The sequence below is a fragment of the Pseudomyrmex gracilis genome, unplaced genomic scaffold (assembly GCF_002006095.1).
Source record: "Pseudomyrmex gracilis isolate BER0280 unplaced genomic scaffold, ASM200609v1 scaffold_69, whole genome shotgun sequence".
Taxonomy (NCBI): Eukaryota; Metazoa; Arthropoda; class Insecta; order Hymenoptera; family Formicidae; genus Pseudomyrmex; species Pseudomyrmex gracilis.
In genome coordinates, this window is record NW_018020653.1 from 620,488 (window position 1) to 648,208 (window position 27,721).

A 27,721-nucleotide genomic window follows, 5' to 3' on the forward strand; every position below is an offset into this window, starting at 1 on the left:
GAATAGTCCTATCATAAGTGATGATCTCTCAACCGTCGAGTTGTCTGAACGCACTCTTTCTTCTCTCTGGTTGGCCATAGAAGAAGAAAATTGGGGCGAATTGAGGATAGATTGCGTGCGGATTGGTGCCTGAACATTCTCCGACAGCCAATGACTGTAGAGCGGGGGAAACTTTCTAATAGGGAATTTTTCGCGAACGGGACGAGTTTTCGTCCGCTCCAATTTTCTTCTCTTTTGAATCCAGTGTAGCATCCCAAAATACACTTGAGACGGATCTGTGTATCTTTTTCGAGCGGGAACGATTTAGTGGGTCAAAAACGTTTGCTGGACATCTAATTTTTGCATTGTTTAATCGATAACATGTGTGTTACCAAGGTATGTTTTCTGTCATCATTCAAGTTGCTAACCAGCAATACATACACATGTATTCTTATCTCACGATATTAACCCGCTAAAGAGAATTTATTTTTTGAAATAAAGTGGTGATTTTATCGCAACGCACATCAGCATATATAGTACGAGTTAACAATTAGTAATTTGAAAATTGTAAGTTAGAGTACAAAGTTGTAAATTTTAACTTGAGACAATGGTGAGATTACATGTAAAGAAAGGTGATGAGAGCCAATTTTTGTACGATACGCATGTAAATGCGAATATAGACGATGTAGTGCGTGACATCGTGGCTATTTACAACGGTCGTTTAAAGATATCCAGAATATGTTATGGTAAATATGTGCAATGCTATGGAGATGTTTGTTTTGACACAATAGTTTAATAATAAATTTAAAAATTAACATCGGCAACGCATTTCGCACTTTCCGTCGACAACCTGTTTCGAAAGCCAGTGCAGATTTTTGACAAGAATTTTGCACTTTATTTTATTTGTTTACAGATTATCAGTTCTCATACAATTCTCACAATTAGAATCGATTAATGAGATAAATTATCGGATAATAGTGATAAATTAAGTAGCTTGAATATTGAGAGAGAGATATGCAAAATAAATATCATCGAAGATCAAATTATTATATTTTCAACACTCAGCTCTTTTTTCTTTTACAAATTTTTTCCGCAAAACTTAGAAATTGAAGAGCTGGCTAAGCATGGCACGATGTTACCTCCTGACATCATCGGTCTTACTGACGAACAAGTCGAAGAGCTTAAGCTTAAAGACGAATGGGGTGAAAAATGCATACCCATGGGTGGCTGGACTTTTAACAAAGACAAAATCGGTAAAGAATATTTATTCAGTAACATGATAAGCTCGGTGGTATTTATTATATGTGGTAAATAAAAATTTTGTTATTTAAATAGATCGCAGAAATGGAAAGATGCCTAATGAAAAAATGCAAGAAATATTAACAAAAGCCATTGAGGATGTAAAAATTATAACATCAAAAGTAAATGCAATATGTATACTTCGTATTTTATACTTCTTTTAAAAAACAAACTTTTTTGTTACTTTAAAGAACTTTAATTTTATATTTTTAACAGAAATTAGTACAAGAGGAGAAATTAGTTACACAGAAAACAGTTCAAGATGCTTTAGATATCTTAAGAGGAGCTGTAATGATTGTTTACCCAATGGGACTACCGCCACACGATGTAATACGTAAAGAGTTTGAAAATACTGAGACATTTAATAATACTCAAGCATCTCTCGAGGTATGTGTAAAAAATAAAAAAATTAAAGAGAATAAACACTAAAAATATAATCTTTATTTATCGTTTCCAATATGTTTTTTTTTTTTTGTCATAGATAATCGACGCGCAATTAGCTCAATTATGGTTTTCTGGAAAAGAATTGTTACCGGGAAAGAAGATAAAAGATTTTTTGGGAAATAATGAAAAAACTAAAGTAATTGTGAAGTTACAGAAGAGAGGATCTGGTAAACCTGCGAGAGAGCTATTGATGTCAGAAGATGAACGAAAACAATTGATGTTACACGCCTATCGTCGTCAGGAAGAATTAAAAGTTAGTGTAAACGTTAAATAAGTAAATATGTCTGTAGTTGTATACTTGATAAGCACGCAAAAATTGAGAACGCCATATTTATTTTTTCAGAAACTTGAGCAACAGGATGACGACGAATATCTTAATTCGTCCTGGGCCGATAGCAGCAGTCTGAAACGACAATTTCAAGGTTTAAATAATATCTCGTGGAAACCACATTAAAAACAATGCAGGTATTTTATAATAATGATAATAATAATGATAATAATAATAATAATAATAATAACAATATAATATATAAAGGTAAAAAACTTTAAGATCGACAGAATAATTCGAGCAGATCTTGTGCAATTACTGTATTTGTATACTTTAAATAATAAAAGTTGACATGTGAAACTAAACCTGATGGAGAAAGCGCAGCGATTTGAATCACAATTTATAAGTTTTATGTAATACTCAGTTTTTCTGCTTAAAAGATCATTTAAGGCGTCCATTTTCATAATGAATATTATGAGAAAGTTGTAAGATCTTTCGATTCCGTAGCAAAAATATTTTTTTAATAGAAAAAAGAATCGGAAAAATTGGCAAAACAAACAGAAGCGGGTAGCAATAAGCACAGTTTGTTGATATTTAAATGCCTCTCGTACGCGCGGAAATATTGATTTCAGATAAGTACGGTGATTAATGTTACGAGAGTTTTTGCGACTCTTGTAGACTTATGTAAGCGCGTACATTGTTCTTTCGCGAATGTTTTCCGCCCATTTCCGCCCTCCTATTGAGCAAGGGGCATATGCCTTCCTAAGAGGGGATATCGACACTATAAATTTATCGCTGTGTTAAGCCGTTAATATTCGCTTACTTTCGGGTAGGCCGGGTCTTAAATCAATGAAAAATACTTCTAATTGGAAAAAGTTGGGACAAGAGTAGGCGCGCGCGCACTGACGACGACAATAAAAGTACGGGTGTCGAGGCAGTTGCATTAAAGGATAAAAGAATATAAATTTGTCTTAACAAGCGGCGGCGGAGCAAACGAAAAGTTTTCGCTATTACAGCTTAGATTGCGTGGACGTGTATTGAGCTACAGATTGCGCATTATTAACGACGTAAGAAAGTTTACCAGTTTTGTAAATATCCACACACACACACACATTCAACTTTTTGAGAAATGGCGGTGTTGCGAAAGAAAATATAAATAATCAGTGCTGTTACGTTTCTCACTCGACCGTTTCCAGAACGTAACGCTTTCTTTTTTTTTCTTTTTTTTTTTTTTTGCCTGATTGGCGTTAATTCACGCTGATTGCCGCGCTCAAGTCACGTAAACATTCTATAATGGAATGTGTGGATATAGATATAGATATATTCATAATTTGTTGTATTTAAGATCGTCTTAAATTTATCTTGGGATGAATAGGCTGTTTTATTGACCGCATTTGAAATTAAATTACCGCATTTGAAATTAAATTAGAGATAATATCTCAAATGTATATAAAATCCAATTATGAATACCAATCATAGATGTTCAAAACTTCCCAGTTTTGCTATTCAAACTATTACGCGCGCTGTAAGATGTCGCCACATGTGAAGAGAGAGGATATTGGTTAGAATTATAATATTTGAGAGATAAACACACACGATATTGCCGATGAGCTTTAGCATATCTAGATAGAAACTGGTACGTTTTGAAAATATTATATGTAAATGATATACCTTAGACAATATTATAAAGATTAGATTCGGTATGTTGCAATATCTATAGTACATATAGTATTATATTGAGTGTGTCTACGATATATTCATACGATATGATATGCATGTTAGGAATTTTATTTGTTTTAGTTATACGTTCTCACAAAGAGGTAAAGGAGAGGACACACAAGGAGAGAAGAGTAAAAATGGAAACAACAATTACGGTTTGATAAAACAAAATGCAGAAATTGGCAGTGGTGAGTAATTTGCACACTTTAACATTTTGTTGCGCAGATTGTGTAGCGCGATTGTTTACATGTTTCGGAAACATGTGTAAGTTGGAACACAAAAATTGCATTTCTCTCTCTCTCTCTGTTAAAACAATGATAAAACATCAAAAAATTATAAATAATAATAATTAAGAACGTGGTGGAGGATGGTGGAATAATTCAAATAAAAATGCATCGTGCGAGATGTATTTAATTTTATATTACCATAATGTGTGTGTATTCCATTTATTAAATTAGAGATATAATACACAAGCGATAGATATAACATGTATGTATAATTTATACAATATTTTATACAGATTGTCTCTACTTTTTTCTATTAACAATTTATCTAAATTTACTGTACAATAATGTGTTTATGTCGAATATTCTAGAGATGTCAAGAGACTTTTTTTTTTGGAATGTGCTTTAGGCCCGTATTTTTAATCATGTCTCAGTTGAGAATCTCAATTGAAAATAGTTTTTAAATATTACAATGCGATTCAACTCAAATGCGAATCTCAAGATTTGACACTTGTAATTGCAAATCATTTGAGTATATAAAATTTATCTAAAAATATAAATTTTAGTTTCACAATTTAAAGCAGAGCTGTTCATAATTGAATTCATAATTGCTCGAGAGCAGCGGTTCAATTCGCGATTCCTTTGCCAGCATACTCTTATAAATGACTCTTTCGATGACTTCTATTTTTCCAGCTCATTTATCGCGCTCGAGCTTCAAATATTCCCTCGCAATAGATCTATTGCTTTATACTTCTCATCGCGCTCATTTGAACTTGACAAAAAATGAGGATAACAAAATCATTAGAGGAGAAGCATCAAATAAGAAGTTAGACAGGTGGTTTAAGAGCGTCGCTCAATTTTTAATAATAGATACGTACAGATCGATAATGTTTGCGTCACAATTTTGTTATTTAAATCCGAGTTCTGAGAATCTCAATTGATACGTTCTTGAACAAATATTCAATGATTATAAATACGGGCTTTTTAGACGCTCCATTAATCGCAACGCGTGAAATATAGCACAAAATGTTCTTTTTTTCTGTATTTCGAAATAGTTCTTTCTTTCTTTCTTTCTTTCTAAGAGAGAGTTAGAGAGAAAGAGAGAGGGAGAGGGAGAGAGAGATCTTCAAATTCGAAGTTCTTACTGTCAGAGAGAGATCTTTTCTAAATGCAATGATTTACGCTCACATTCTCGTCAAAATCTACATATAACTTTTATTCTCATCGTGCATTTAGTTTTAAATATGGTTTTCCTAATTTTCATATTAAAAACTTTAATGTCATAATCCACAATTCTGTCTCTTTCTCATTTGTGAAATTCAAGAATGATTTAAAAAAAAATAAGACACTTACAACTAACTTTATAAAATGTTTAAAGAGAAAAAGAAATAAGATCTTAAAAAGATGTTATATTTGTAGGGAATATATTTTATGAGAAGACTCTTTATACAGTATAATTGTTACAGATTTTTTTATTTGTTTGTAATATTTTTTATGAAAGAGCCTTTACACGCTATATAGATACATCACAATATATTCTTTATTAAGTTAAAGTTTAGTATGACTGCATTAAAAAAATATCTGTAGAAAAATTACATACACAACATACAAATATTTGTTGAATAAGAAGACAAATTAGGAAACCACATTTAATCTCAATAATTTGCGACAAGAATATAGGTGTATTCGTTCTGTTTATTTGCACTTTTTGTGTGTATATCTATATTTTACATTTTACATATTGTTTTCTCAGTTGTTTCTTTTTGTTTTCTCTCTAAAACCTGAATATACATCCTCCTGTCTCATTTTTGTTAATACAGAAAAAGAAAGTGCAACTAAAAAAAAAATCCAACCGAACGAGTTTACTGACGCGCCTCACGTACTATTTATTTGTGTGTATATGTATAAATATACACGCTCTATAATTCTCCTTTTAGTCTACAATAGACGATATCTACTTACTTATGTATTTAGACTGAACGCCGTGTTAAATACGTTAGATATCACATTCACGTTTATCATTTTTTATATCTACATAATATACAAAGCTTTCCTTCGCCGCTCGTCATCTCTTTCTCGAAACGTTTTATTCAAACTTGTTTGAAACTTAAATTTAACAGTGGGTTTTTTATTCTCTGAGATAATTTATGTTTAGGCAATTTGTCACGTTGCCACACTTTACAATGAAACAAAGATAAAACAATGAGAAATCTCATTTTCTGCAGTTGGCATAATTTTGAAACTTGTCAACAGCAATGTGATATTGTCGCTGTATGTATGGGTCGTTTTGGATACTTATTTATCGCTTTCTCACGTACATGTGTGCGTGTGCGTGTGTGTGTGCGCGTGTGTGACTAGGTGAATTGAATTTTTTAAATTGCACCATACGCCTTTTTACATAATATTATAGAAGAGAGTAAGACAGATTTATTGCACTGTAGGAGAATATGCTATTTTTATCATATAACATTAAATTCATATGTTACACATACATTGTGTGAAAATGGTTTCCAGACTATTTTTATTGTTTATCATTTTAGTCAGAGTTTAAATAATAATAAAATCGTAACTGTTACGTTGAAAAGTATTAATATTAAATTTTATTAATAAAAATAGCATATTCTATGGTGCATTATAATATTTAAAAAAATATAATCTCATAATATTATATCAAAAGTCGTATAGTGTAATTCAAAAATGTAAAGAAAATTGTGTTTCTTGACGTTTTTTACAACGAAAAAGTTTTTATTGTTTCAAATCGCGAGTTGTACTTTGCAAACAGATAAATCGCGTTTTCTTACATAGTATATTTTTTTAAACTTTTGCATTGTATCTCATAAATCGCATGAGCCGTTGCGATAAACAGCATATGCGTTCGTGTACGTGTCTATAAAATACACCAATAATTTTCTAATAATAATGTCTTTAAATAAATAATTTTTAAATTAAATATTTAGGCATTTAACTAAAAAACGCAAGAAATAAGTTTTTTTTTATTTCATTTTAATTAATTTAACTCAGTCGTACGATTATTTATTTAAATGAGGGAATAAATTTTTATTTTCATTAAGTGCCATTTTCTCGATAATAGTTGACTAGGTATAATGACACACAGATTATACTAGGTCTTTGAATTTATGGTTATCCATTAACACCTTCTTAACAGAGCTGACGTTACGTTGCGTGCATTGTTTGTCGGATAGATAACAAAGAGCCCCAGGTACTAATCTGTCATCGCGTAAGCAGCTCGGCAAACCCCTTTGTATCGATTCCTCCGTATGCTTTCGTAGCAACTATATAAATTTGCACATGCGATCGATAGATTGTGACGACATAACATGTACACCAAAAAATATTACCGATTAAAGTTAATTTAGTAGTTAATTTTAACGCGTCGTTACATAGTTTAATTACAAATGTTGCAAATGAAGTTGATGATCATTTATGTTTTAAATCTTGTGTAAAACGTTACATACGATTTCCATTATGTTCCGATGATATAGATAGATATGTATTTATTTTTTTCGGATCTTTTGTTAATTTAATTCATATCTATATCACACAATTTGTGGTTGACATGTTCTGACATTTCATAAATCAGCGACTTGACCTTTATCAGAATGCTTTCCAATTGTCACATTGATCGCTGATAAATGATATTGACAATGATATTGATGTCAATGAGATTAACATTGAGATGTAAAGTCTTTATTTGAAAATTCGCGTCGCGTTCATTTTGTTAAATGGCAGATTTACGATGAATCAAACGGTACCTATCCAATCTCAATTCAAGAAATTAATATTATTATATGTACATCTGTGTGTATGTGTATATGTGTGTGTGTGTGTGTGTGTGTGATAAATTAAATTGATTCAGAATAATGAGATTTTTAAGTGACTTCTACCGCCCGACGAACACTTCATATTCATACGTTACTCGCTTTAAGCGCGCGCGATTAAATCACGAAGGAATACGCACGTGTATGTGCGTACACATCTACGTATGCTTCTTCCACTTTTCTCTTCTCTTCTCTCTTCTCTTCTCTTCTCTCTCTTTCTCTCCTCTCTCTTTCTCTCTCTCCCTCTCTCTCTCTCTCTCTCTTTCTCTCTCTATCCGCCACCATTCAGTCGCTTTGCGATCATTTCCGAGCCGACACGCACGTTGTTCACCGAACAAACCGCGAGAAATCTTCCGGAATGCGCCGCCTCCGGGCCACGCCTTATTCTTCTCCTCCACGTCCCTTTCCTCTCTTTTTTTACGTTCCCCGCGTGTTCTCGAATAGCGTCTACCACCCCCCCAGCGACGGCTTTCAATGCCTGTACTGTTGCTCGAGCTCCCTTCGCAGCCTCTTCGCGGCTGTCTCGCCACCGCCACTGCCGCCACCGCCGCTGCCGGCGTCAGCCTCCGCGTCGCTGCAGCCATCCTCACCCTCGGCAACGACGCCCTCGACTTCCTCCTGCCGCCGCTTCGCTGTCGCCATCTCCGCTGCATGTTTCTTCCGCCACTTCGTGCGCCGATTCTGGAACCACACCTACAAATCGAAAATCGGACGTATGAATGTTACTAAGAATCTTCTACAGTAAGTCCGATGTAAGTCAACTGTTACATCAGTGACTTAAACTCTTCGATTGCAAGAATTAATAATATATAACAATAACTTACAATAATAATTAACCTATTTATATTTTTTGTATAAAGCTCTGTATAGAATTATAGAATATGTAAAGATGGCGCTTTTTCTCTCTCTAAATTTTCAAATAATATCATGAGTAGTTTTGCAAAACAGCGACGGTAACACTTCTCTATTGTTACTTCGTCAGGATCGAGTCTTCTCTCTGTTGTAATTTTCTTCCGTTTTACTTTTTATCAAAAATTTAACGTATTGAAACAAATCACATGATTATTTTCATTTTGCACATGCACGATCACATGGCGATTATATTCTAATGGGATGATAACGCGAGAGGAGAAATTCATTTTAAAGAGAAAACTTTATTCGCAATATATGGAGAAATTTACGGGAAGTTGCAATATAGAGATTCGACTGTGCGTCGATCTTGACTCTCTAGCAGACATATGTAACCTAACAACCTAACAACTTTGAATTAATTGACAAAGATTCCGGAAAAATTTTTATTGGCGACCAGTTTCCGCAAAATCTACAGAAGCAAAAGAGAAAGAGGGGGAGGAGGAGTAGTCGGAACAGCGCTAACTTAAGGTGCCCCTCTGCACCTATAAAGCCCGAGATACACAGTAGGAGTCTGTGTCCCCGCAACAATGTATTTAATTAACGTAACGGGTGTCAGGGGAGCACGGGGGAACTTCACCGTAGCGCGATTGCACCCACAAACCACCCCCGATCCATGCCAGCGTGTGGCACTCTGCTAAACTCCTCCTCGTCTACCCTCTTTGCCCGCCACCTCTGTTGCCGCCGCCGCCGCCGCCGCCGCCGCCGCCGTCGCGCCGCTGCTCTTCCGTATCCCCAACCCCAATCCGCAGGCTTGTTCAATGGCCGCCAAGTCGAGAGCTTAAATTAAAGATATAAGCGTCCCGGCGAGCAAGTGAGCGCGAAGCGGTAAACGAATTAAAAAGTAAACGGCCGGCCGTAAAGGTTAATAGCTATTCGGATGAAAATTAAAATACTCGAGAAATTAAGATAACAAAGAAGTAGGAAAATAGACAATCTGCAGGGATTGACTGCAAGCGAACATCGGACATAAAAAAGCAGTTTGATCCCCGACAAGAAAAGTCCAATTTATATATATATTTCTCTTACTATAGTGTTCTCATAAAGAAAAGCAGAGAAAGAACCCGGAAGAGGGTTGAAGAAAAAAAAATGCGAGAAAAATATTACGCTGCGTGTACAAGTTATCGGTTTTAGCCATTTGATAAGCAAGAGAGAGAGAGATAGTTCCAAGTTAATTAAAGGGAAGATCTTATCGTGATTTTGTTTTTAATGAAATTTTTTTTCTCAACAACTTACACTATCTCTAGAGTTTTTCTAAATTGTAGCATTTTTGAATGTATATATAACATGAAATATCTTATTAGGTATAATATTAATTATTTTACTTTTTATCTTTCTCTTGTATTTATATAATCTCTCAATACTATTTACTTACGCGTGTACATAGGCATTTTTCGACTTGTATATACAAATATTACAGAAAACATAATCCGTATATAGTAAAAAAATTTATTTGCGAGTAATGTCTGTGCTCAATGGAACGGAGAAACTGAGAATGCGATCGAAATTGATGTTAAGTTTACCCGAACTCTCTCTCACGGGATCATGTGCAAGCCGACCTAGTTCTCTCTATTAGTTCGACTTTGTTTACTTTGCTAAAACAAACTTCAAAGACGATAAAGCATTTATTTAGGTAAAACCACTTCATATTCGAATATTCATGTATTTCTCTTTATCGAAAGATAAAAAAAAAAAAAAATCGATCGCAAAGCTTTCGCGATCGTTATTTCTTAAATCGTTGCGACTGATACAGTGCGAAAATGTAAATGAAAAGGAAGTTCTGATCAGGATCCATCTATCTTGTTTTTGAACGCATTAGTCACGCGCACGTTGTGAAAGGGGGCGGAGAGGTAGAAGGAGAGGGCGGAAAACTGTTGTTCCCCCCCTCCCCCCGCATTTCCCCCGTCGACACGCTTTTGAGCGTCGCCTCTCACAACTGTTCGATTTATTAAATCAGGATTATCTAAGCCCATTACTTTGTCGCAAAAAGAGAGAAAGAGAGAGAGAGAGAGAGAGAAAGCGAGCGCAGATACAAAACCGCATTTGTAACTCGTGTAAAGCCCTTAGGGCGGGTGCGCAGAGAGCGGCACTGATTTCCGCGGTCGTCCACCCGTCCTCCACTTCTCGTCCGTAACAGATAATACCGATAGCATCTGATCTCGCTGCGTTGATATCGCTACCGAGACAATTTATTATGCGAAAGATTATAGTCCTGTGACTCAGCTTTGTCGTTCTCAGGGGCGACAAAATTCGCGCGAGCGACTTCTCTACTTAGAAGGAGCTTGAATTAAAAACTAATCACCGTGCGATGAGATTCGTGCGATGCAAATCTGAATTTTAAAAATTTGCAATTCTCTTTTCATTATATTCGATTTTTAATACTAATCATCTTATTTTTATCTCAAAATGTAATAGCATTTTTGTGTCCTATACTACATATAAATATATTTCGAAAAATGTTACTCCGTGTTTATGGAACGTGAAAAAAGGTGGAGTTTTAAAATTTATCGACGTGCCGATATACGTTTTGAATAATAAGCGAGTCGACCAATGACGTGGAAAACTTTCACGTAAATGTCGCATATGACGACATCCGCACGCATCATTAAGCATTTACCATGGCCACCGCATTTGACAGAATTTTATTCTCCTTTGTTTATCGCGTACTTAACAATGTGATTAACTTATCGATTTTAAATCCGAATAATTGTAAAAAAATTCTATGTGTATAAAAATGTACGTATTGTCGTCTTGTATCTCTCTTAGAGCAAATTGATAAGTAGGGAAAACTGTGGAGTCAGAAGTCACACGAGTCGGTTATAGAGCTATTATTTCGCTATATAAGCGTAAAAGAATATTCTCTTCTCTTCTGCATAATAGAAATTTCCGAGTCGGAATTTAAAATTTTGAGATGTCGAATTTGAATGTAATTTTAAAACTTAGCCAGGTCGGAATTTTAAGAGAATGACATAAAAAGATCTCGAAAATGATCATTTTGACAATAATCTTGTGTTTATTGCAAAGAAACTAAATTAATTTTTTTAATTTTGACCTTATCAAACGCGCACATATTTGTGTGTGTGTGTGTGTATGAGATACAAACAAACTATTGAGTCAATGCCCTTTAAACGCATTGACTGGATGGTCCAGGCTTCTTTTAGTATAAAATTTGCATTTACGCCATATGGCGTGACGCGACAGCCTATTTGTAACCCACCGACCGGGGTGGAGTAACGAAAACTCCTAAATGCCATCGAACTGAGAGTGTTAACCGCCACAGGCTCGATATTTGTGTCACATGTTACATTATCTTTGTCGTAAAGCAAGTCCCGCGTTTCTGTCGATTTGTTAAAACTTCAGAACGAATAACAAAGATATAAAGAAAGAAAAGTGCTATCTTCTCTAAAAGAGATGTACAGTTTTCTGTATTATTGTTTACCATGTAAAGTTACGTTCTTTTCTCGTGCCGACATCTCACTACTATGTACTAGTTGCAATCGCGCATGTGCACGATGACAACATGGTATACATAACATGTTCTATTCAAAAGATAATATGACTTCACGAGAAGTCGCGTACAAGATATATAAAATTACAAATTTTATTTCTCATTAGAGTAAAACAAAAAAAAAAAAAAAAACGAGAAAGCGCGAGCGCGAGTATCTCCGAGCGAGTTTAATCTGCGCAAATCATGTCACAAATCGCAAACGCGCGATTGCCGCGATTTCGTGTCGTCGATTTCAAAGTAATCACGGAATTCGACAGTTCACAATATTACAGAGAGTACATACTCGGGACAGAATGTTTCTTTGAGCAATAACTAATACGTTGCGTGGAGGGAAAATGAAGTAAGAGAGGGAAATAGGTGAGGCGGAGAGGGATGATCGGGCGACGGATAGTTGGCTTGTCGGCGATAATGCGCTCTTCTGTATTCCGTTGCCGTAGCATTTCCCCATATCGATATGTTTCTTCTCCCTCTCACGATTCCTCCCCCGCAACACCCTTCACGATCACCCATTTGGTCTCGCTCTCTCGAAGATCAAATGGCTTCACCGATTCGCGTTATCCTCAATATTCTATTTTTATTTCAGAATCAAATTTTGCGGCGGTTGCCACGACCAATTTTTACAGCTTTCTTTCGACAGAATTGCGAGGATTCTTCTTTGCCCGGGGCGATTCAATTTCAATACTCGCGCTGTTTACAGATGTATAATATTAGAGAATTTTCTTTGTCGAGATGATTTTTTTGGGGAAAAAAAAACATTTCATTTGATGCATCATGAAGATTTATGTTATTCGAGTCTTAATGAAGAAATTACGAACATATTTATAGTATACGGTCAAAATAGAAAAAAAGTGATACACACACACACACACAAATTCATAAAATTTATAACATTTTATAAGACGTAAGCTACAAGTGTGTAACAAGTTTTTCGAAATACTAGTTTTGTCGCGGAAATTATTGTTTTGCGAACAAGAAGCGCACAGCCAAGTTCGGGAACGTACAACGTGCGTGACACATGTACACGAAGAAGCGGTAGATATGAACGCAGAGCACTGCTAATTTCGGCAAGAAACGTATTATGTAGAATATCTCTAGACGTTTCGACACGAACAGTCGACTGACTCAATATAATGAACATCCGTTAATCTAAATGTAGCGAACTAATCTTTGTGATATCTTTGTGATAAACACACTGATCTTTTCTTGCACGGAGCCATGCAAATGAGGGAGTGCAACAAATTCGACGTATTGTGAATACTTTCAAATTAGGAAGTCTTTTATCGATCACGGAATTTATTGATTTCTCGTTTGAACAGATATTTTTTGACATCAGAAGCAAAAAATTATAGAAGAGAGAAAGTGCCAAAAGAAAAAACAATGCGATGTGTTTCAAATTTGTTTTTTTTTTTAATTAAAAGTAAACTGTCAGAAGAGTTTTACAACAATTTTTGTTATCGTGGCACTTGCTTTTCCTTCGTCGCACTTACCTCAGCAACGTCTTCGCTTCGTTCATTGATGGTAGGGGGCGCGCTCAGGTACGGTACTGCTTCCGAGCCGCGTCAGCGGCACGAGTCACCCTCATCCCCCTGAGAAAAACTATTTCATAATCACAAATAAATAAAGGAAATATTTTATAATAAAATATAATTTTTTATATTTATTTTATGAGTTGTACTTGAAACATTTGCAGTGCAATAGTTTTTTAATAATTACATTTGTTATATAAAATTGACGTCAATTGTCAAGCTGTATGTTTTGCCACGTTATGTAATGATAAACGTGATATATAAGTAATGTAAATAACAAATGTAATTATTAAGAAATATCGCACCACGAATGTTTAACTACAGCATCACGATTTTTTTGGAGTCACTATAGAAGTTACACTAACACGTACGTACTAATTAAATGAAAAACCATTTGCAACTGTTAATTAAATAAAAGTCACTTAAAAACAATAAGATATATTGTTGTAAAAAATATTTCCTTTATTTATTTGATTACAAAATAGTTTTTCTCAGAGAACCGCAGACGCGGCTCGGAAGTACCATACCTGAAAGCGCGTTCCACCACCGATGACGAAGCGGGGACCGTCGCTGAGGTAAATGCGGTGGTGAAGGGAAAGCGAGAGAGGCGTGGCGCGCTCGGGAATCCTTCAGCAGTCGCGCTCTAAATCCGAGCATTACTCTAAAGTTTAAGAAAGGATTCTTGGACTTTAGAAATGTAAATGTAAACGTGAAATGAGCTTCTACTTGAAGCCTAAAACAGAATAATCGCTTATCGAATGCAAGAGCAAAACTGCGCTATTATATTAAAAAGGCATATTAATTAGACGCCAAAGTGGCGCATTTAGTTTATCAGGTGTCTCATCGATGTGTATCTCCTGCTATCGCGATAATCGACAGAAGAGCAAGCTTTCTCATCGATTACGCTCGCGTTGGCAAACTTGCAAGAAGATATTATTACTTTCCTCTTGCGCTCGATATCAAGATATTGGCTTTTCAGAGATTCTTAATAATTTTCCTGAGGTCGACCCATACATTTACTCGGCCCATAAAACATAATAACGTCTCGGGCGCCCGCGATATATACACCCTGATATAATTCCGAGTTAGGGGCGATCTCGACGAGATCGTTCCGTCGGCAGGAGCAAGCGGCAGGATCGAAGAGAAACAAAGCGAAAAAAAAGAGACTAATGAACAAATACATAAGATGAACAAAGGGAAAAGAGAAAGAGAGAGAGAAGTGGAGCGGGCAAAAGATGGACTTTTGGTTAGTGAAAAATAAAATCGGTTCTATCAAGAGAGAGAGAGAGAAAAAGAGAGCTGAGCTGCAGCGCCAGTGGAATCGCGAGTATTATGGAGTCAAGTACATGTGGACCAATTTCGAGGGTACGCGCGGTGGATGGCGCGGCACACTGATGGTAGGTGTGGGAGGGTGAATGAAGGGAACACCGCCTGCTGCCGTGATTTATCACGCCACGCCGCGCCGAGCTGCGTCGCGCTCCGCTTCGCTTCGCGTACATACACCGCCATGATGATACATGGCGGTTGCGGAGAAGCGGGGCGCAGACGAGAGAGGCCTTCCGCCTCGTACTAATTGACGTCATCGATATTGGTATCCGTCGACGAGCAGATTACTTCGCCGTAAACAACTTGGCTCACCAACCCCTCCGGTTTCTCCCCGCCTAGATGGGAAACCAGCGTACCACTTTGCATCGGCACAAGCGTAAATAGAGATACATAACGTACATTGTAGTAACGTTGTTGTAGTTCTGCGCGCGACCCTATCCTAAATGTTCGCTCTTTCGAAGAAGAAAGATCCCCCCTCTTAGTGAAGGGCCGAATGTGTAGTTTGATATCGTGTTTAATGTGCTGCGGGAGATGTTGCTGTTTTCAATTAAGTTGAAATATTGTAGAATATTTTGCTTCTGAGTAACTGAGAGAGAGTAACTGAGCGCAGCGCGGCTAAAGAATATGCGGTGCTATAATAATATTAAGTTTGTCAATAATTTAACATGATCATATTTTACATAAAAAGCAAAAAAGGAAGAGAGAGAGAGAGAGAAATTATCTACTTTAAAATAATTTTCATCAATAAAAAAACAAATACTGTTTAAATTACCTTTTTGTAACTATATTGAAAATATTTGAGTTTACAATATTATATCGCAACGATCTGTACATTAAAAATACAGAATAAAATCAAACTCAGCAAAATTAGAAATGTTCTAACATTTCTTTTTAACTAAATCAGCTTGATAAAGAGAGAGAGAGAGAGAGAGAGAGAGCAGTCAAGTAGTTGACTTTCTGTCGCAACAATGAATGTCGCGAGTAACACACCCTCGGCGTCATCTGTACAAAAAACTATCTAATCCTCTTGATTCACGGTCGATGCCATCACTAAATGCACACATACATACACACACCTCTACTTCTCTCTCTCTCTCTCTCTCTCTCTTTGTCTTTCTTTCTCTCTTGTATCGTTCTCGGAAGCTCGCTTTTGCGCCCTTTATCCCTCGAGGCCATTCTCTAACTCTCATTCTCTTTATCGCGATACACACTCCGATACAAGAGGGTTTGCCAAAGGGAGCCACGGTCTTTAACTCGCAAATGCTTCGCGTTCACTTGGTCGTATTGGATTCTAATAGGGATACAACACACATACACATACACATCGCGCGCGCGCGCGCGCACGCGCGCATCAAGAAAGTCATTCATGTTGAAATCCCTATTGAGCACGTGTCTCGTTGTGCAGCGTTACAATCAGTTTTAGTGAGTGTTTACGAAAAGGGCTTTAACTAAATTATATACGTGTGCGACAGACATCATTACCAATTTCAAAGCACAAATTAACGTCGTAGATAATCGTTTACTTTTCAGTAAAGAGAAACAGTCACAAAACACAATATCATGACACAAGAGAGCTGAAACCGAGAGCGCGACTATTGTTGATAACATTATTGATAACACGTTATCTTACTGTTTTGTTGGCGTGGCGACATTGATACGAAGTGATTTCAATTTATATTTTGTCAATAATGTTATGTCGTCTGTAAATTAAGTCTTAGTCATACATACGGAGGGATAAGTCAATAACTGTTTCCGGACGAAAAACGCATCAAACGTTTCCATCGAACAAAATACATCTCTATCAAGCGTATATATATATATTATTACGTTATTATCATATAACAATAGATTTCCACATCGTTCTAGTAAGATACTATTGCCAACATGTTGCGATTCGGAAACAGCATCGTACCTAAGCGCACCCCATCACCGTTGGCGAATCGCGGACTGTCGCTGAGATACGGGCAGTGAAGGGAAAGACGCGCCTCTCATGAATCCGGCGAAATGTGCAAAAAATTCCGAGCACTGTCATAAATAACTTCATACATCGAAGCGTTTTTATTTTTCTCACACATTTTAACAAGTGTTGACAAAAAAAAAATGCGCACACTTTTTCGACGCAGTCGTTATGTTCAGTCCTAATGACGAATAATACACGTTTCCAAACTTACGCTAACACTGACGATCATTCTTATTTAAAATTCGCATTTATAATATTTTAAAATACAATTTTTGCTTAAAAATATCGCAAACCCGGTTCATATTTGCATTCCATCCCCTGTCGTTTAGTATAACTCGGATTACACATCACCGACGAATATTTCATTGCGAGAATTTATGCGAAGCAATCGAGCAGGGAAAAATCTCCTTTTCCGTACTGTTTTCCGTGAGACGAATATGGGAGTCACATTCGAGCAACGACGTTTCGGTTGATCGAATATATTAACGTGCGGGCAATTTGTACAGTCTGACGGATATAACCCCCGAGAACCATCGGTGGCAAAATGTATTCCAGAGATTACACCGCCCGAAATCCGTCTCGCTATTAGACGGAAAAAAAAAAAAAAAAAAAAAAAAAAAGAAACGCATCGATAAGATATACGTTTCGATAATGAAAAAGTTATAAATCTGGAATTGTGAAATGGCGGGCCGATATAAATCTTCATCGGGCAGCACTGCCAAATCCCTTCGTGTGTACCACGCAAATCCCTTTCCAATATTGAAAAAAGTGATAGGTCCAGTATGTAATGATCCGGTATTACCCGAAACCGCGAGGGAGCGCTATCGATCTATTGTTAGTATTCTGTTTGCATCGAACCTCTGTGTCGTTTTGTACATCCTCCCGCGCGTATCTAATTATAAGAAAACAGTCTCGACAAAAATATTCATATATGCACAAAATTTTGACGTATTTTGTAACAGTGTCCACGCACTTTTTATTTGACTTCAAAAAATCGTTTTATTTTTTTACTTGACGAGTCGTATACACGTAGCAAACTTTTCTTTTTCTGTAAATATCGTATATATATATGTAGCTTCGTTAACTGATAATTTTACATTTATTAAATCACCAAATATTTAACTGTGCAAGTCTAATCAATGACACAATCTATCTCTTCTCTATTATCTAAGCACGTGCGAGTTTACGCAAACAATGTAAATTGGTTCGCAATCATCGCGTTTCACCTAAAAAAATTCAAAAGCAAATTTATTGCTCAGTACCACGCGATAATTAATCAAGGATAGTGATATAAACAAGCCAATTTTTTTCCTCGTTGGTTTTGTTTTATCTCCTTACACAAGTTAACTAGTCAAATATATGACAAAACAGAGCACGCGGGTATATATTGTCGTAATATTTCGAAAAATGCGCCGGCAGTCCGGGGGCAATCTCGCCCTCGAAGATGGCATATACGCGGAGGTGAATCGCCTCTTCCCGAGGAAATCCGAGGTAATTGAATGCTAACCCTCCTCACCCCCGCGATGCGTACCCTCCCTGCGCGACCCCTTCTCTCTGTCGCTTCCCTCATCTACCTCCCTCCCATCTCGCAAGCTTCAGGGGGCGCCGCGCTCCCCGTTCGCCATCACTCACCGACACAGACTTGTAGCTTTCAATAAAAATGTAAATATGGCGGCGTTGAACGAGCCAATGACAGCGCTACATCGACGCCCGTGAGGACATCCGTGAGGGATAGATAGATAGAGAGAGAGAAAGAGAGTGAGAGAGAGAGAGAGAGAGAGAAACAAAGAGAAGGAGAAAACCCTACCTTGCGGCAGGGGTTGAAGGTTTCGAAAGGGGAACTGGCTCTCTCGGAGGGTCGAAGATGGCGAAGGAAGAGGTGGAGGAAAAGAGAAGGAAGGGTGAGAGAGGGAGACTTCGGTTCGAAGCGGAACGCCGAAGGTGGAAGGCGAACAGGCGTGGTAGAGCTTTACGGAAACCAAAGATAGATGCTAGGAGAAGGAGGGGCAGGAAGAAGGAGGGAAAGAGGGAAAAGAGCCCCGCGGAGAACGAAAGAAAAAGAAGAAGAAAGAAGAGGAAAAGAAAGAATTCTCTCTCTTTCTGTCCTTTTGCTTACCATCATCGTGGCCTCACCCATCGAGTTTCACTCGTGTTTCATCCGGCGTTCCCCGGCGTTTCCTCTCCTTTCTTCTGGCGATAGAGAAAAGGTAGCGGGAAAAGGATGTTGAACGCACGCGAGAGAGCAACACCGAGGATGACGCAGGTGCCGCAAAGCTTGACACGTCTCCGGCTGTTTTGTCACCTTCTTTTATCCTTCGAACTTTTTTACCAGCTACCTCGTTAGATACCCTCCTTCTTCCCTCTCTCTTTCTCCCTCTCTCTCTCTCTCTCTCTTTTCCGTCTTTTCCTATCTGTTCTCTTTATCCTCGCGAACGAAACGTGTTGATGGAGTAAGCTGAGCGACGAGAGACGCTTTTTAAAATCACGCCTTTATGCGAACAAGTCACTTTTTTGCTGACGTCGTTCTGAAAAGCCTCCCTCCTCTTGGTCGACAGGCAATCGCGGCGGATTTCTTTTTTTTTTTTTTTCTTTTTTTCCGAGGGAGATTTTTCGACCGCGGATTATTCGGAAAGTGACGCACGCAGATTTGCGTTTCCGCGCCGAGGTGAAGTTTTGATCGATCTTTCGATGTCACGAGCGAAAACAAATGTCGTTTCGCGCGCCTTCTTTTGTTTCCTATATTTTTTTTTTCGTCATTTAAATATATAGAACAGAGAAATAGAATGATGCTTTAAGCGCTACTTTTGTGCGACTGCAGTTTAAGTTTATAATTTATCGTAGTATTGTTTCTCCAAACTTGCAATTCAAATAAAGCACTTGTGTGCGACACAAAGTCGAAAGAGAAATGCAGTAGCTCCTCTTAAACTGCAGAATTTGGGAACCGAAGCGCGAACATATATCAAAAGATGAATCTAGATAACTTCCTTTTGGTATTAAACCATAAATTTTTTCTCACTTTGTCCGGAACGAACAACAAGAGAAAAAAACTTTATCAAAGAAAAGAGTCAGTTATAAAACTGTCAACTTTTATGGCTTATCTTTTTTTGTAGTAAAAGGGACATATACACGGACATATAAGAAAGAAGGTGATTCTCTGACAATTTTTAGAACTCTTCGATATCTGAGCGTCAAGTTTGATTTGACAGTTAACGAGAATTAATAAGTAAATAACGAGAAAACAGTTAATATATATAAGAAATACTGCGCTTGCACCAATTTTAGCAAAAATGACGAGTAATACAGCGAAATGTTACCTTGACTTGGGATTCCGACATCCCGAGGGCGTACGCCAATTTAGCACGTTCCGGTCCAGCCAGATACTTGGTCTGCTCGAAGGTTTTTTCCAGAGCAAAGATTTGCTGTCCACTAAACGTGGGTCTCGTGTGCTTCTTCTTACCGCCTTCGTGTTCCCCGGTGCCGCCGCCCGTACCCGTCATCGCTTGCTGACAGCCCAGCTGTTGCGACACTGCAACATTCGCGTCACTCGATGAGTAGCTCCTGAATATCCTTTTCGCGCGCTTCGCTGCAAATGGAGTAATTAGACTTGGTTGTCGGCATCGTAAAAAAAATCGTTTACTTTGTTCAATTTATATCCTCTTTTGATATATAGCAAAAAGTGAGTAAACTAAAATTTTTAATCTCTCTCTCTCTCTCTCTCTCTTATGTGATTACTTTAAATATTTTGCTGTTAATATTTTTTTTTTTATTTTGAAAGAAACTATCCTTGGCGCGCGCGAGCAAAAAATTTATATTCTTTTTTTTACGAAGCTTTTAAATATTGTAATCGTCTGCCGAATCACTTTGTGTAAATGTACGTAATCTTTCTTTTATTCATATATTAGTTGAACAATTTTCCGCCAGTTTTAGCGAGCACCAATTTCTGGTATTTTGTATGCCGCGGCACCGCGGCCGTGTTAAAAACGAAAAACAGACGACGACGCATTGAAATTGAAGCGTCGCGAAAAACCACAGCGAAATTTATTGCATTTTTCGGCAATCACACACGGATCCGATCCGTGAGTCGTGCCATCGTGTGGATATTCTATCGGGCCCCTCGTGATCTCTCTTCCACCTCGCAGAATGAAAAGGGGAAACTCCAAGCCCCATCTGTGACTTTCTGTCGTGACAAGTCATAGGGAAATATTGCCATATTTTACTTCGGTTATACATACCAACACCCATATAGAGCGGATTATATGATAAGCGAGAGTGAGTGCATATATTACATCATTGTATTTTCTTAATAAATTTGATGTCCTTACACACATACATACACACACACACACACACACACTTGAAATATGATAATTACATATATAACACAATGAAATTTGTTAGAAAAGCACAAAACAGTGCACAATTATTCTCATTTATTTTAAAATAAGAAAAATATATCTGCGACATAGATATCTCGCGGTATAATTAGGTTTCATGTTATAACTGGAAGTGTATTTCATTTTAACCGCAGTTTGAAATTAATTCGCTGCTCTTGGAATTAATTACGGTTTTATAACATTAGTAATTATTACTGCGACTACTTAATCTCTTTCTTTCTCTCTCTCTCTCTCTCTTTCTCTCTGTTTGGATTAGCGATTGTATGATAGTTAAAATTTTATTTAAGGAAAACAATTTGTTGTTATTTTTTTATTACATATGTACAGATATCTGGCGCACAGATTCAAATCTCTAAAATAAATAACGTCAAATCAATATAAAATAAACGATTTTGTCCTGTTCGCGCCTACTGATCACTCGTAATCTTTGGCTACTCCGTCGAGCTGTGCAAATCTTAATTAGATCGAAAAAAGGAAAGTTGGAGAAAATTTTCGAGGGTAATCAAGAGGGTCAACCGGAGAGAGAGAGAGAGAGAGGGAAGGGGGAGAAAGCGACTTTCGTGGAAATGAGGGGGTCGCACACGGTCCGATGTGGCATGTGGACGCGTATGTACAAGGGAGAGAAGCGAAAGGGATTCGGAGGGGGTAGCAAAAGGAAGGGTCGACGCGCGTCGTGACGCGCGCTACAATGTGGGTTGTGGGACTTTAATTTAATAAAGCAATTTGTAACAGAATACGGAACGAGGCAATAATGGCCGGTCGGCGGGGAGGGTTCTAATGAGCTGCTTACCGCACTCCAACCCCCGGTGACTTCGATGGCGATGGAAGAGGTGTGTGTTGTCTACTGTTAGAGATATTCCCTTATTTGTCCTACTAAGCCGTCGCGCATATTTCTGCGACCACCCCCGCAGAAGTCCAAGTTTTTGTTCAAATTTGTATGCGTCATACACCTAGATATACATATATACCTTGCTATAAGGTACACGACACGATATCGTGCGATTTCTTTTACATGGTAAACTTTTAGATTCGCCCCGAGATCTAAAGCATTATCATTGTTATCGGTACAACAAAAGTTTTATTATAAGAGATTTATATTGATAAAAACGGATTTTGAAATGAAACTTTAAACCAAACCGTTAACTAAAACAACTTTCTTGAATTTTTCAAACAAATATAAACACATATCAATATATCTACAGATACAAACGCACGCATACATATAGCCAGTTATGTCCGGTTATTCGAACGATTTATTGTCCGACTTTTTTTCACAAAATATTCTCTTTTTCCTCACATGGGAATTCAAACCGATAATATAAAGTTTTAACTCATTCATATCGACCATACCAATTTCAATTGAATTCGTTCAATGTGACTAGTTTTTTTTAATAAGGAACTGGTGGATAAATAAAAATTAGAACTTTAATTTTTTTAAATAATAAATTTATGTGTGTATTCAGATTACATGTTGTTTCTTCTTTACATAAATAAAGTGAGTAGACATAAATATTTACCGACAGTTCGTCATTACGGCAATCAGATAATTCTTGTTTTATTTCTAGTCATATTTCACTCATTTTTTCAATACGTCCAAGAATTAATCTTTCTAGTTTTATGTAGTACACAGAAAGAAAGAGAAAGAAAGAGAAAGAGAGAGGGTGGAGGAAGAAAGGGGTAAAAGGAGAACTATGACCATAATTTAATCAGCCGATTTCGAGTGAACAAGTGACATGCGTGTCAAGCAGTATATGCAAGCGAAATCGTTACGGATAATGCGTATATATCAATATCGCGCCTCCACGTATCACACATATAACACGCACACGTATTCAAACGAGCGTGACACAGCCACCGCGGATAACGCTTCGATGTCCGATTAGACCAAGTATCGGCACGGCAAATTGATGCGTCCGGGCGGCACAGTGTCGATGTAAATCAGCGGCAGGTGACCATATCGGCGTGCACGCTGCGACGTTTCGAAAAAAAAAGAAGCGATCAAAAACGAGACACCGCACAGCCATTCGTAATATTCGTTATCGGCGAACGGAAGTTCGAGTGTGCGAGGTTCGACGCGCTTGATTGTTCGATTTATACAGAGTAAGTGAAATCCCTGCGCGCGTAGTGTCACGAGCCGTTTTATTCATCCGAGAGAGAGTTTGGAGAGAAACAAATCATTCGAGGTAAAGATATGTCACGCATCGAACAAAACAAGAAAGATTGTTGAGTTTTATTATAGTAAAATTTATTTATTTTTCCACAAAATGTTGGAATATTTGGTTTCACTTAAGATAAATATGTCATGCTCGAACTTTTTCATATTCATCAAAGAATTATACATATAGAAATACATTTAGAAATTCATTCTCTCGGAAGTGTCTGTAATTTAATTACAATAGACATCTATTTCAATTATAATACCGCTAACTTCAATAAATAAACAATGCAACAGTTTTATCAAAAAATTATTTACAAAGTCAAAGAGATAATATAGGCATGGTTACTTGAGAATGTACTTTTGTAATTGAATCGGATATCGCTCAACTTGTAGAAAATATGATCGGGCACTTGTAAAGGGGCTGCTCGCTCCATCGACGACGTGAATAATAACGGCGCACATCGAGTAGACTGGCGTCAACTGACAAGAGGAATGCTTTATCGACTGTACAAAGTGTGTTGTCACTAAAAGTAAATGAACGCTTTATAGTTACGTCGACTATTCCGCCACACTGATTACGCGAGATCCATTATGTAGCGCTAAAACAATCATTATTTAAAATGCTTAAGAAATCAAATTTATTTTTCAAGACAATATCTGAAACAAATTTGTTGCCAAAAAAAAAAAAGCTAATAGTCAGATACGAGATGTATGTATAAAGTATGTTCGAATAGTAATAATATACATTTGGACCGGTGTAAATCGAAATCTCGTCGTGTCAGCGACGTTTTCATTATAGTGTCTGCTTACGTGACGCTCATTCATGTCCCATAAAAACCCATCCAATAAGAAAGCGAGGAGGAACAAAGCAGGGATGAATAAAGAAGAATGTGAAAAAAGTGTGCGGAAAATAGCACGGAGGGAAAAACTACAGGAAGAAATGGTAGGAATAACATGTTATGGATATCTAAACAGAAGGAAAGTGAAAATGATCTCTCCAACGTTCTCGATGGGAATAAGAAAAAAAGTCGAACGAATGAATAGATGTTTGTTTTATATGTCCAGTAGAAATACTGGAGTATTATGTGAGAAAATTTTATATAAAAAATCCACTTCAATCATATAAAATTATAATATTAGTAAAACTTATTCAAAATATTTTTTTTTAAATATAAACGACAATTAATATTTAAATGATCGCTTTAGACGCTTTAGAATGTTTTAGATTATCAGTACGAGTTTCAAGTTTCATCAAACAAACATTTGCATCGTTTCATCCGCATTTGGTGTAGAAAAAAAGAGAAGTGATAGGAATAGATCAGGTTGTTTTATCTTGGGTATAGGTGTATCGCGATATATATATATATATATATATATATATATATATGATATATATGATATATATGATATATATATATATATAATGCGGGAACATAAATATAAATAGACGACGGTTCCCGCGGTGGTCGTTCGACGATTCCTCGCGAGGGCCATGGGCCATCAACGTTTTGCCCCAGAATATAAAATATACCGGGTAACTCTTACATTCTATACGGCCGGTTCTTCCAACGGACGGTAGAAAAAGCACAGGATGCCGCAGTTAAAATATTGCCGAAGTTATTCGCGCGAGTGTGGAAAACGTAACGTAGCCGAGGGAGACAAAGGGGGTGACGCGGGTTGATATTGCATATATATGATGATATCCTGAATCCACAGCGGACTACCGCTGCCACCCTCCTATTCGCCCTCATAGTACGTACAACACACTCTTTCCCGGCCGCGTGTGTCTACGCAGTGTGTTCTGCACGTTGTGCCCTCTCTCCCTTCCCGCTCCCCTCTCCCTTACATCGTGACGCACATCACGACAGCACATGTGCCACCCTCTGCAGTACGGTGTATCTTTCTTCGTCTTTCAGTCGTTCGTCGAAAGGTAGACGAGACGAGACGAGACGTAACATGACGTGTGTCTTTTTCTTTCTCTTTCTATTTTGTGATTTTTTCTCTGCGGTGCCCTTAATCGTCTTCTCGTAAAGACGAGGGTGTACACACGGTGAGCCATGTATACTATTGCTGGGGATGTTCCGGTATGTATGTCGAGGGAATCCCACACCGGCTAATTGAGCGTGAACCGTCCAAGTGCTCGAGGGACTACAAAGGGAGTCAAAAGGGAGTGTGTCAACACTTGATAACAATCGACTTATTACGCGATCGACGTTTTGCACAATCTTCTATAACATGTGCACATACTATTAAATATATTCTCATGTGTAGTTTATCTGTTTAAACATGACAAATATATATTGAAAACAAATTGATTTTGAATTTCCGTTATTTTTAAACGGGTTAAATATAAACACAAGGGATAATTGATAGAATTGCATTTTTTTGAAGAGACCAAAGTTCTCGTTCATCTACGGTGTTTTGTTTAGATAGTTGAATCCTCATGACTCCCTCATCCTACAACTTCCGTTCTCCTGTGCGGTTTCCACGCGTTTTTTAAATTTCTCCCCGTAGGCGACCCACGGATAAATCGCTTCAAACGACTTTCCGGGCGTGCCGTTTAAACGGAGACATATTCGGTAGCACGTGTTTCTTCACTTCGGCCCTGTGATTTTTCTGCCGCGAAAGCAAACACTTGCAGCTGTCAAATCCGCCACAACGATACTCGGACAAAGGTAACGAACACCCGCAGGCAGTTAAAACGTATGTTGGAAAAGCGCATATATAAATAATAACACGGATATTTTCTTTTTGTCAACAAACCAAAATTTATAATTCGCTTAGTACAAATTTATTCAAGCGTTAAACCATTTATACGTTTTTGAAAACTTTTCAACTTTACAACTTATCGAATTTGAAGATAAAAAATGTTTATGAATATTTTGTATGATATTGTAATCATTCAATATTGGAAGAAACACATATATATAGTGAAATACTCACATGTGTGTAATCTTGCCCGCCATGCGAGAGGATCGCTGACTAGACCCTGCAAACCCGGCCAATAGACAGCAGGGTGTCGTGGTTCCGTTCTTTGTTGAAATTGCCCGATACCTAAGAAAAAGTATTTCCATCAGGTTGATTTAACATTTTGTTTATTACAAAATCTGCGTATATATATATTTACATATATATACATACAAAAACTACTTTATATGATTTGATGTTTTTTTTTTTGATAAAAGCAGTGTATTATATACTTTCGTAATAATAACAAAGTGCATTTATCTCGAAGATTATATGTATATTGTATACGTATAATTAACTGATATTAAAAGTAAGCATGTGGGAGGGAAGCATAACATATGCTGTAGTTCGGTCAGTGCAGATAACGATATTGGATTTACGATAATTCAGATAGCACAGCACATATTGAAGTAATAATCGAAGAAACTCATAAAATGCAATGGTGAGATGTAAAATGAGAGCGCGTTTACTAACCGAGTAAAATAGCTTTCTCGGATCGATGTCGAGACCAAGCCGTTCCATTTTTCTACGTAAAACGCTTTATTAAGCTTCAGTTTTTTTTTTCTCCGCTCGTTTCCACATCTACGCGATTTCATTTCATATTTTCATTGCTCGCAATTTTCATACAACTCGCATTCATCCGGAATATGCAAACGGAATTTAAATGCCCCGCAATTTTATATATATATATATATATATATATGTACATATACCTATTTAAGTTGTACCTCACAATTTTCAATCTCGTTTTTTTCCTGAAATAATTAAATGCCAAAAATTGAGAAAATTTTACACTTTTTTTCTCCTCTTTTTCTTTCTCTCAATGGCTGGAAATCGAAGTAAATATCGACCGTTAACATCCGACAAAGTTTTTTTCGTAGATTAATTATTTTTATCATTTTCGCGCTCGTGGTGTGACGTAACAGTTTGATATGTGAAGTGTAAACAATTAAAGAATCTTTTAAGGCTCCGAAGTTTCCAAACTAATAAATATATATTCGGTCATGAGAGCCGTTCGCTAGGTGTTGTGCGGAAATTATACGTGTATATATACTACATATATACGTGTTCACGTGTAAATTTTTACACGTGAAATTCGAATTGTAATAACAATTCTAAAATTCATATAGGATGCTATACTTGCATCTCGTATATGAGAGATCCCAAATACCCCCCTAATTGAAATTAAATTTATATTGCG

At 37.1% G+C, this 27,721-nt stretch overlaps 2 protein-coding genes across 5 annotated transcripts in view; one reads left to right on the forward strand and one right to left on the reverse strand.

The window, feature by feature from the left end:
• The first annotated feature begins 285 nt into the window (after positions 1-285).
• On the forward strand, positions 286-22,139 carry LOC109854547 (UPF0769 protein C21orf59 homolog). 4 transcript variants are annotated; one of them, XR_002250226.1, is made up of 8 exons: positions 426-725; positions 1,083-1,232; positions 1,315-1,400; positions 1,495-1,665; positions 1,760-1,975; positions 2,066-2,187; positions 3,791-3,897; positions 22,128-22,139. XR_002250226.1 is itself a non-coding variant. In XM_020427738.1 (7 exons), exons 2-6 carry the CDS (start codon positions 1,112-1,114, stop codon positions 2,174-2,176), a joined length of 705 nt encoding a protein of 234 aa, XP_020283327.1. In that variant the 5' UTR covers positions 286-375; positions 1,083-1,111; the 3' UTR covers positions 2,177-2,187; positions 3,791-4,027. The 4 variants fall into 4 exon arrangements, 3 of the variants coding, with proteins under 3 accessions (XP_020283327.1, XP_020283324.1, XP_020283325.1); XM_020427738.1 differs by lacking the exons at positions 426-725; positions 22,128-22,139 and adding an exon at positions 286-375 and having other exon boundaries at positions 3,791-4,027; XM_020427735.1 differs by lacking the exon at positions 22,128-22,139 and having other exon boundaries at positions 3,791-4,027.
• Positions 8,244-27,721, reverse strand: part of LOC109854525 (homeobox protein Nkx-6.1-like) — a 30,184-nt gene continuing 10,706 nt past the window's right edge. Inside the window, exons 2-4 of the mRNA XM_020427698.1 lie at positions 26,497-26,607; positions 20,316-20,527; positions 8,244-8,465 (exon numbers count right to left, since the gene is read on the reverse strand). Coding sequence (XP_020283287.1) covers positions 8,244-8,465; positions 20,316-20,527; positions 26,497-26,607 — 545 coding nt within the window. The remainder of the gene's footprint in view (positions 8,466-20,315; positions 20,528-26,496; positions 26,608-27,721) is intronic.

Coding starts and splice junctions, on each gene's coding strand:
- LOC109854547 (XM_020427735.1), top strand. CDS start 587: ATGGTGAGATTACATGTAAAGAAAGGTGATGAGAGCCAATTTTTGTAC. Junction 726..1,082: donor GATATCCAGAATATGTTATG/GTAAATATGTGC, acceptor CGCAAAACTTAG/AAATTGAAGAGCTGGCTAAG. Junction 1,666..1,759: donor ATACTCAAGCATCTCTCGAG/GTATGTGTAAAA, acceptor TTTTTGTCATAG/ATAATCGACGCGCAATTAGC.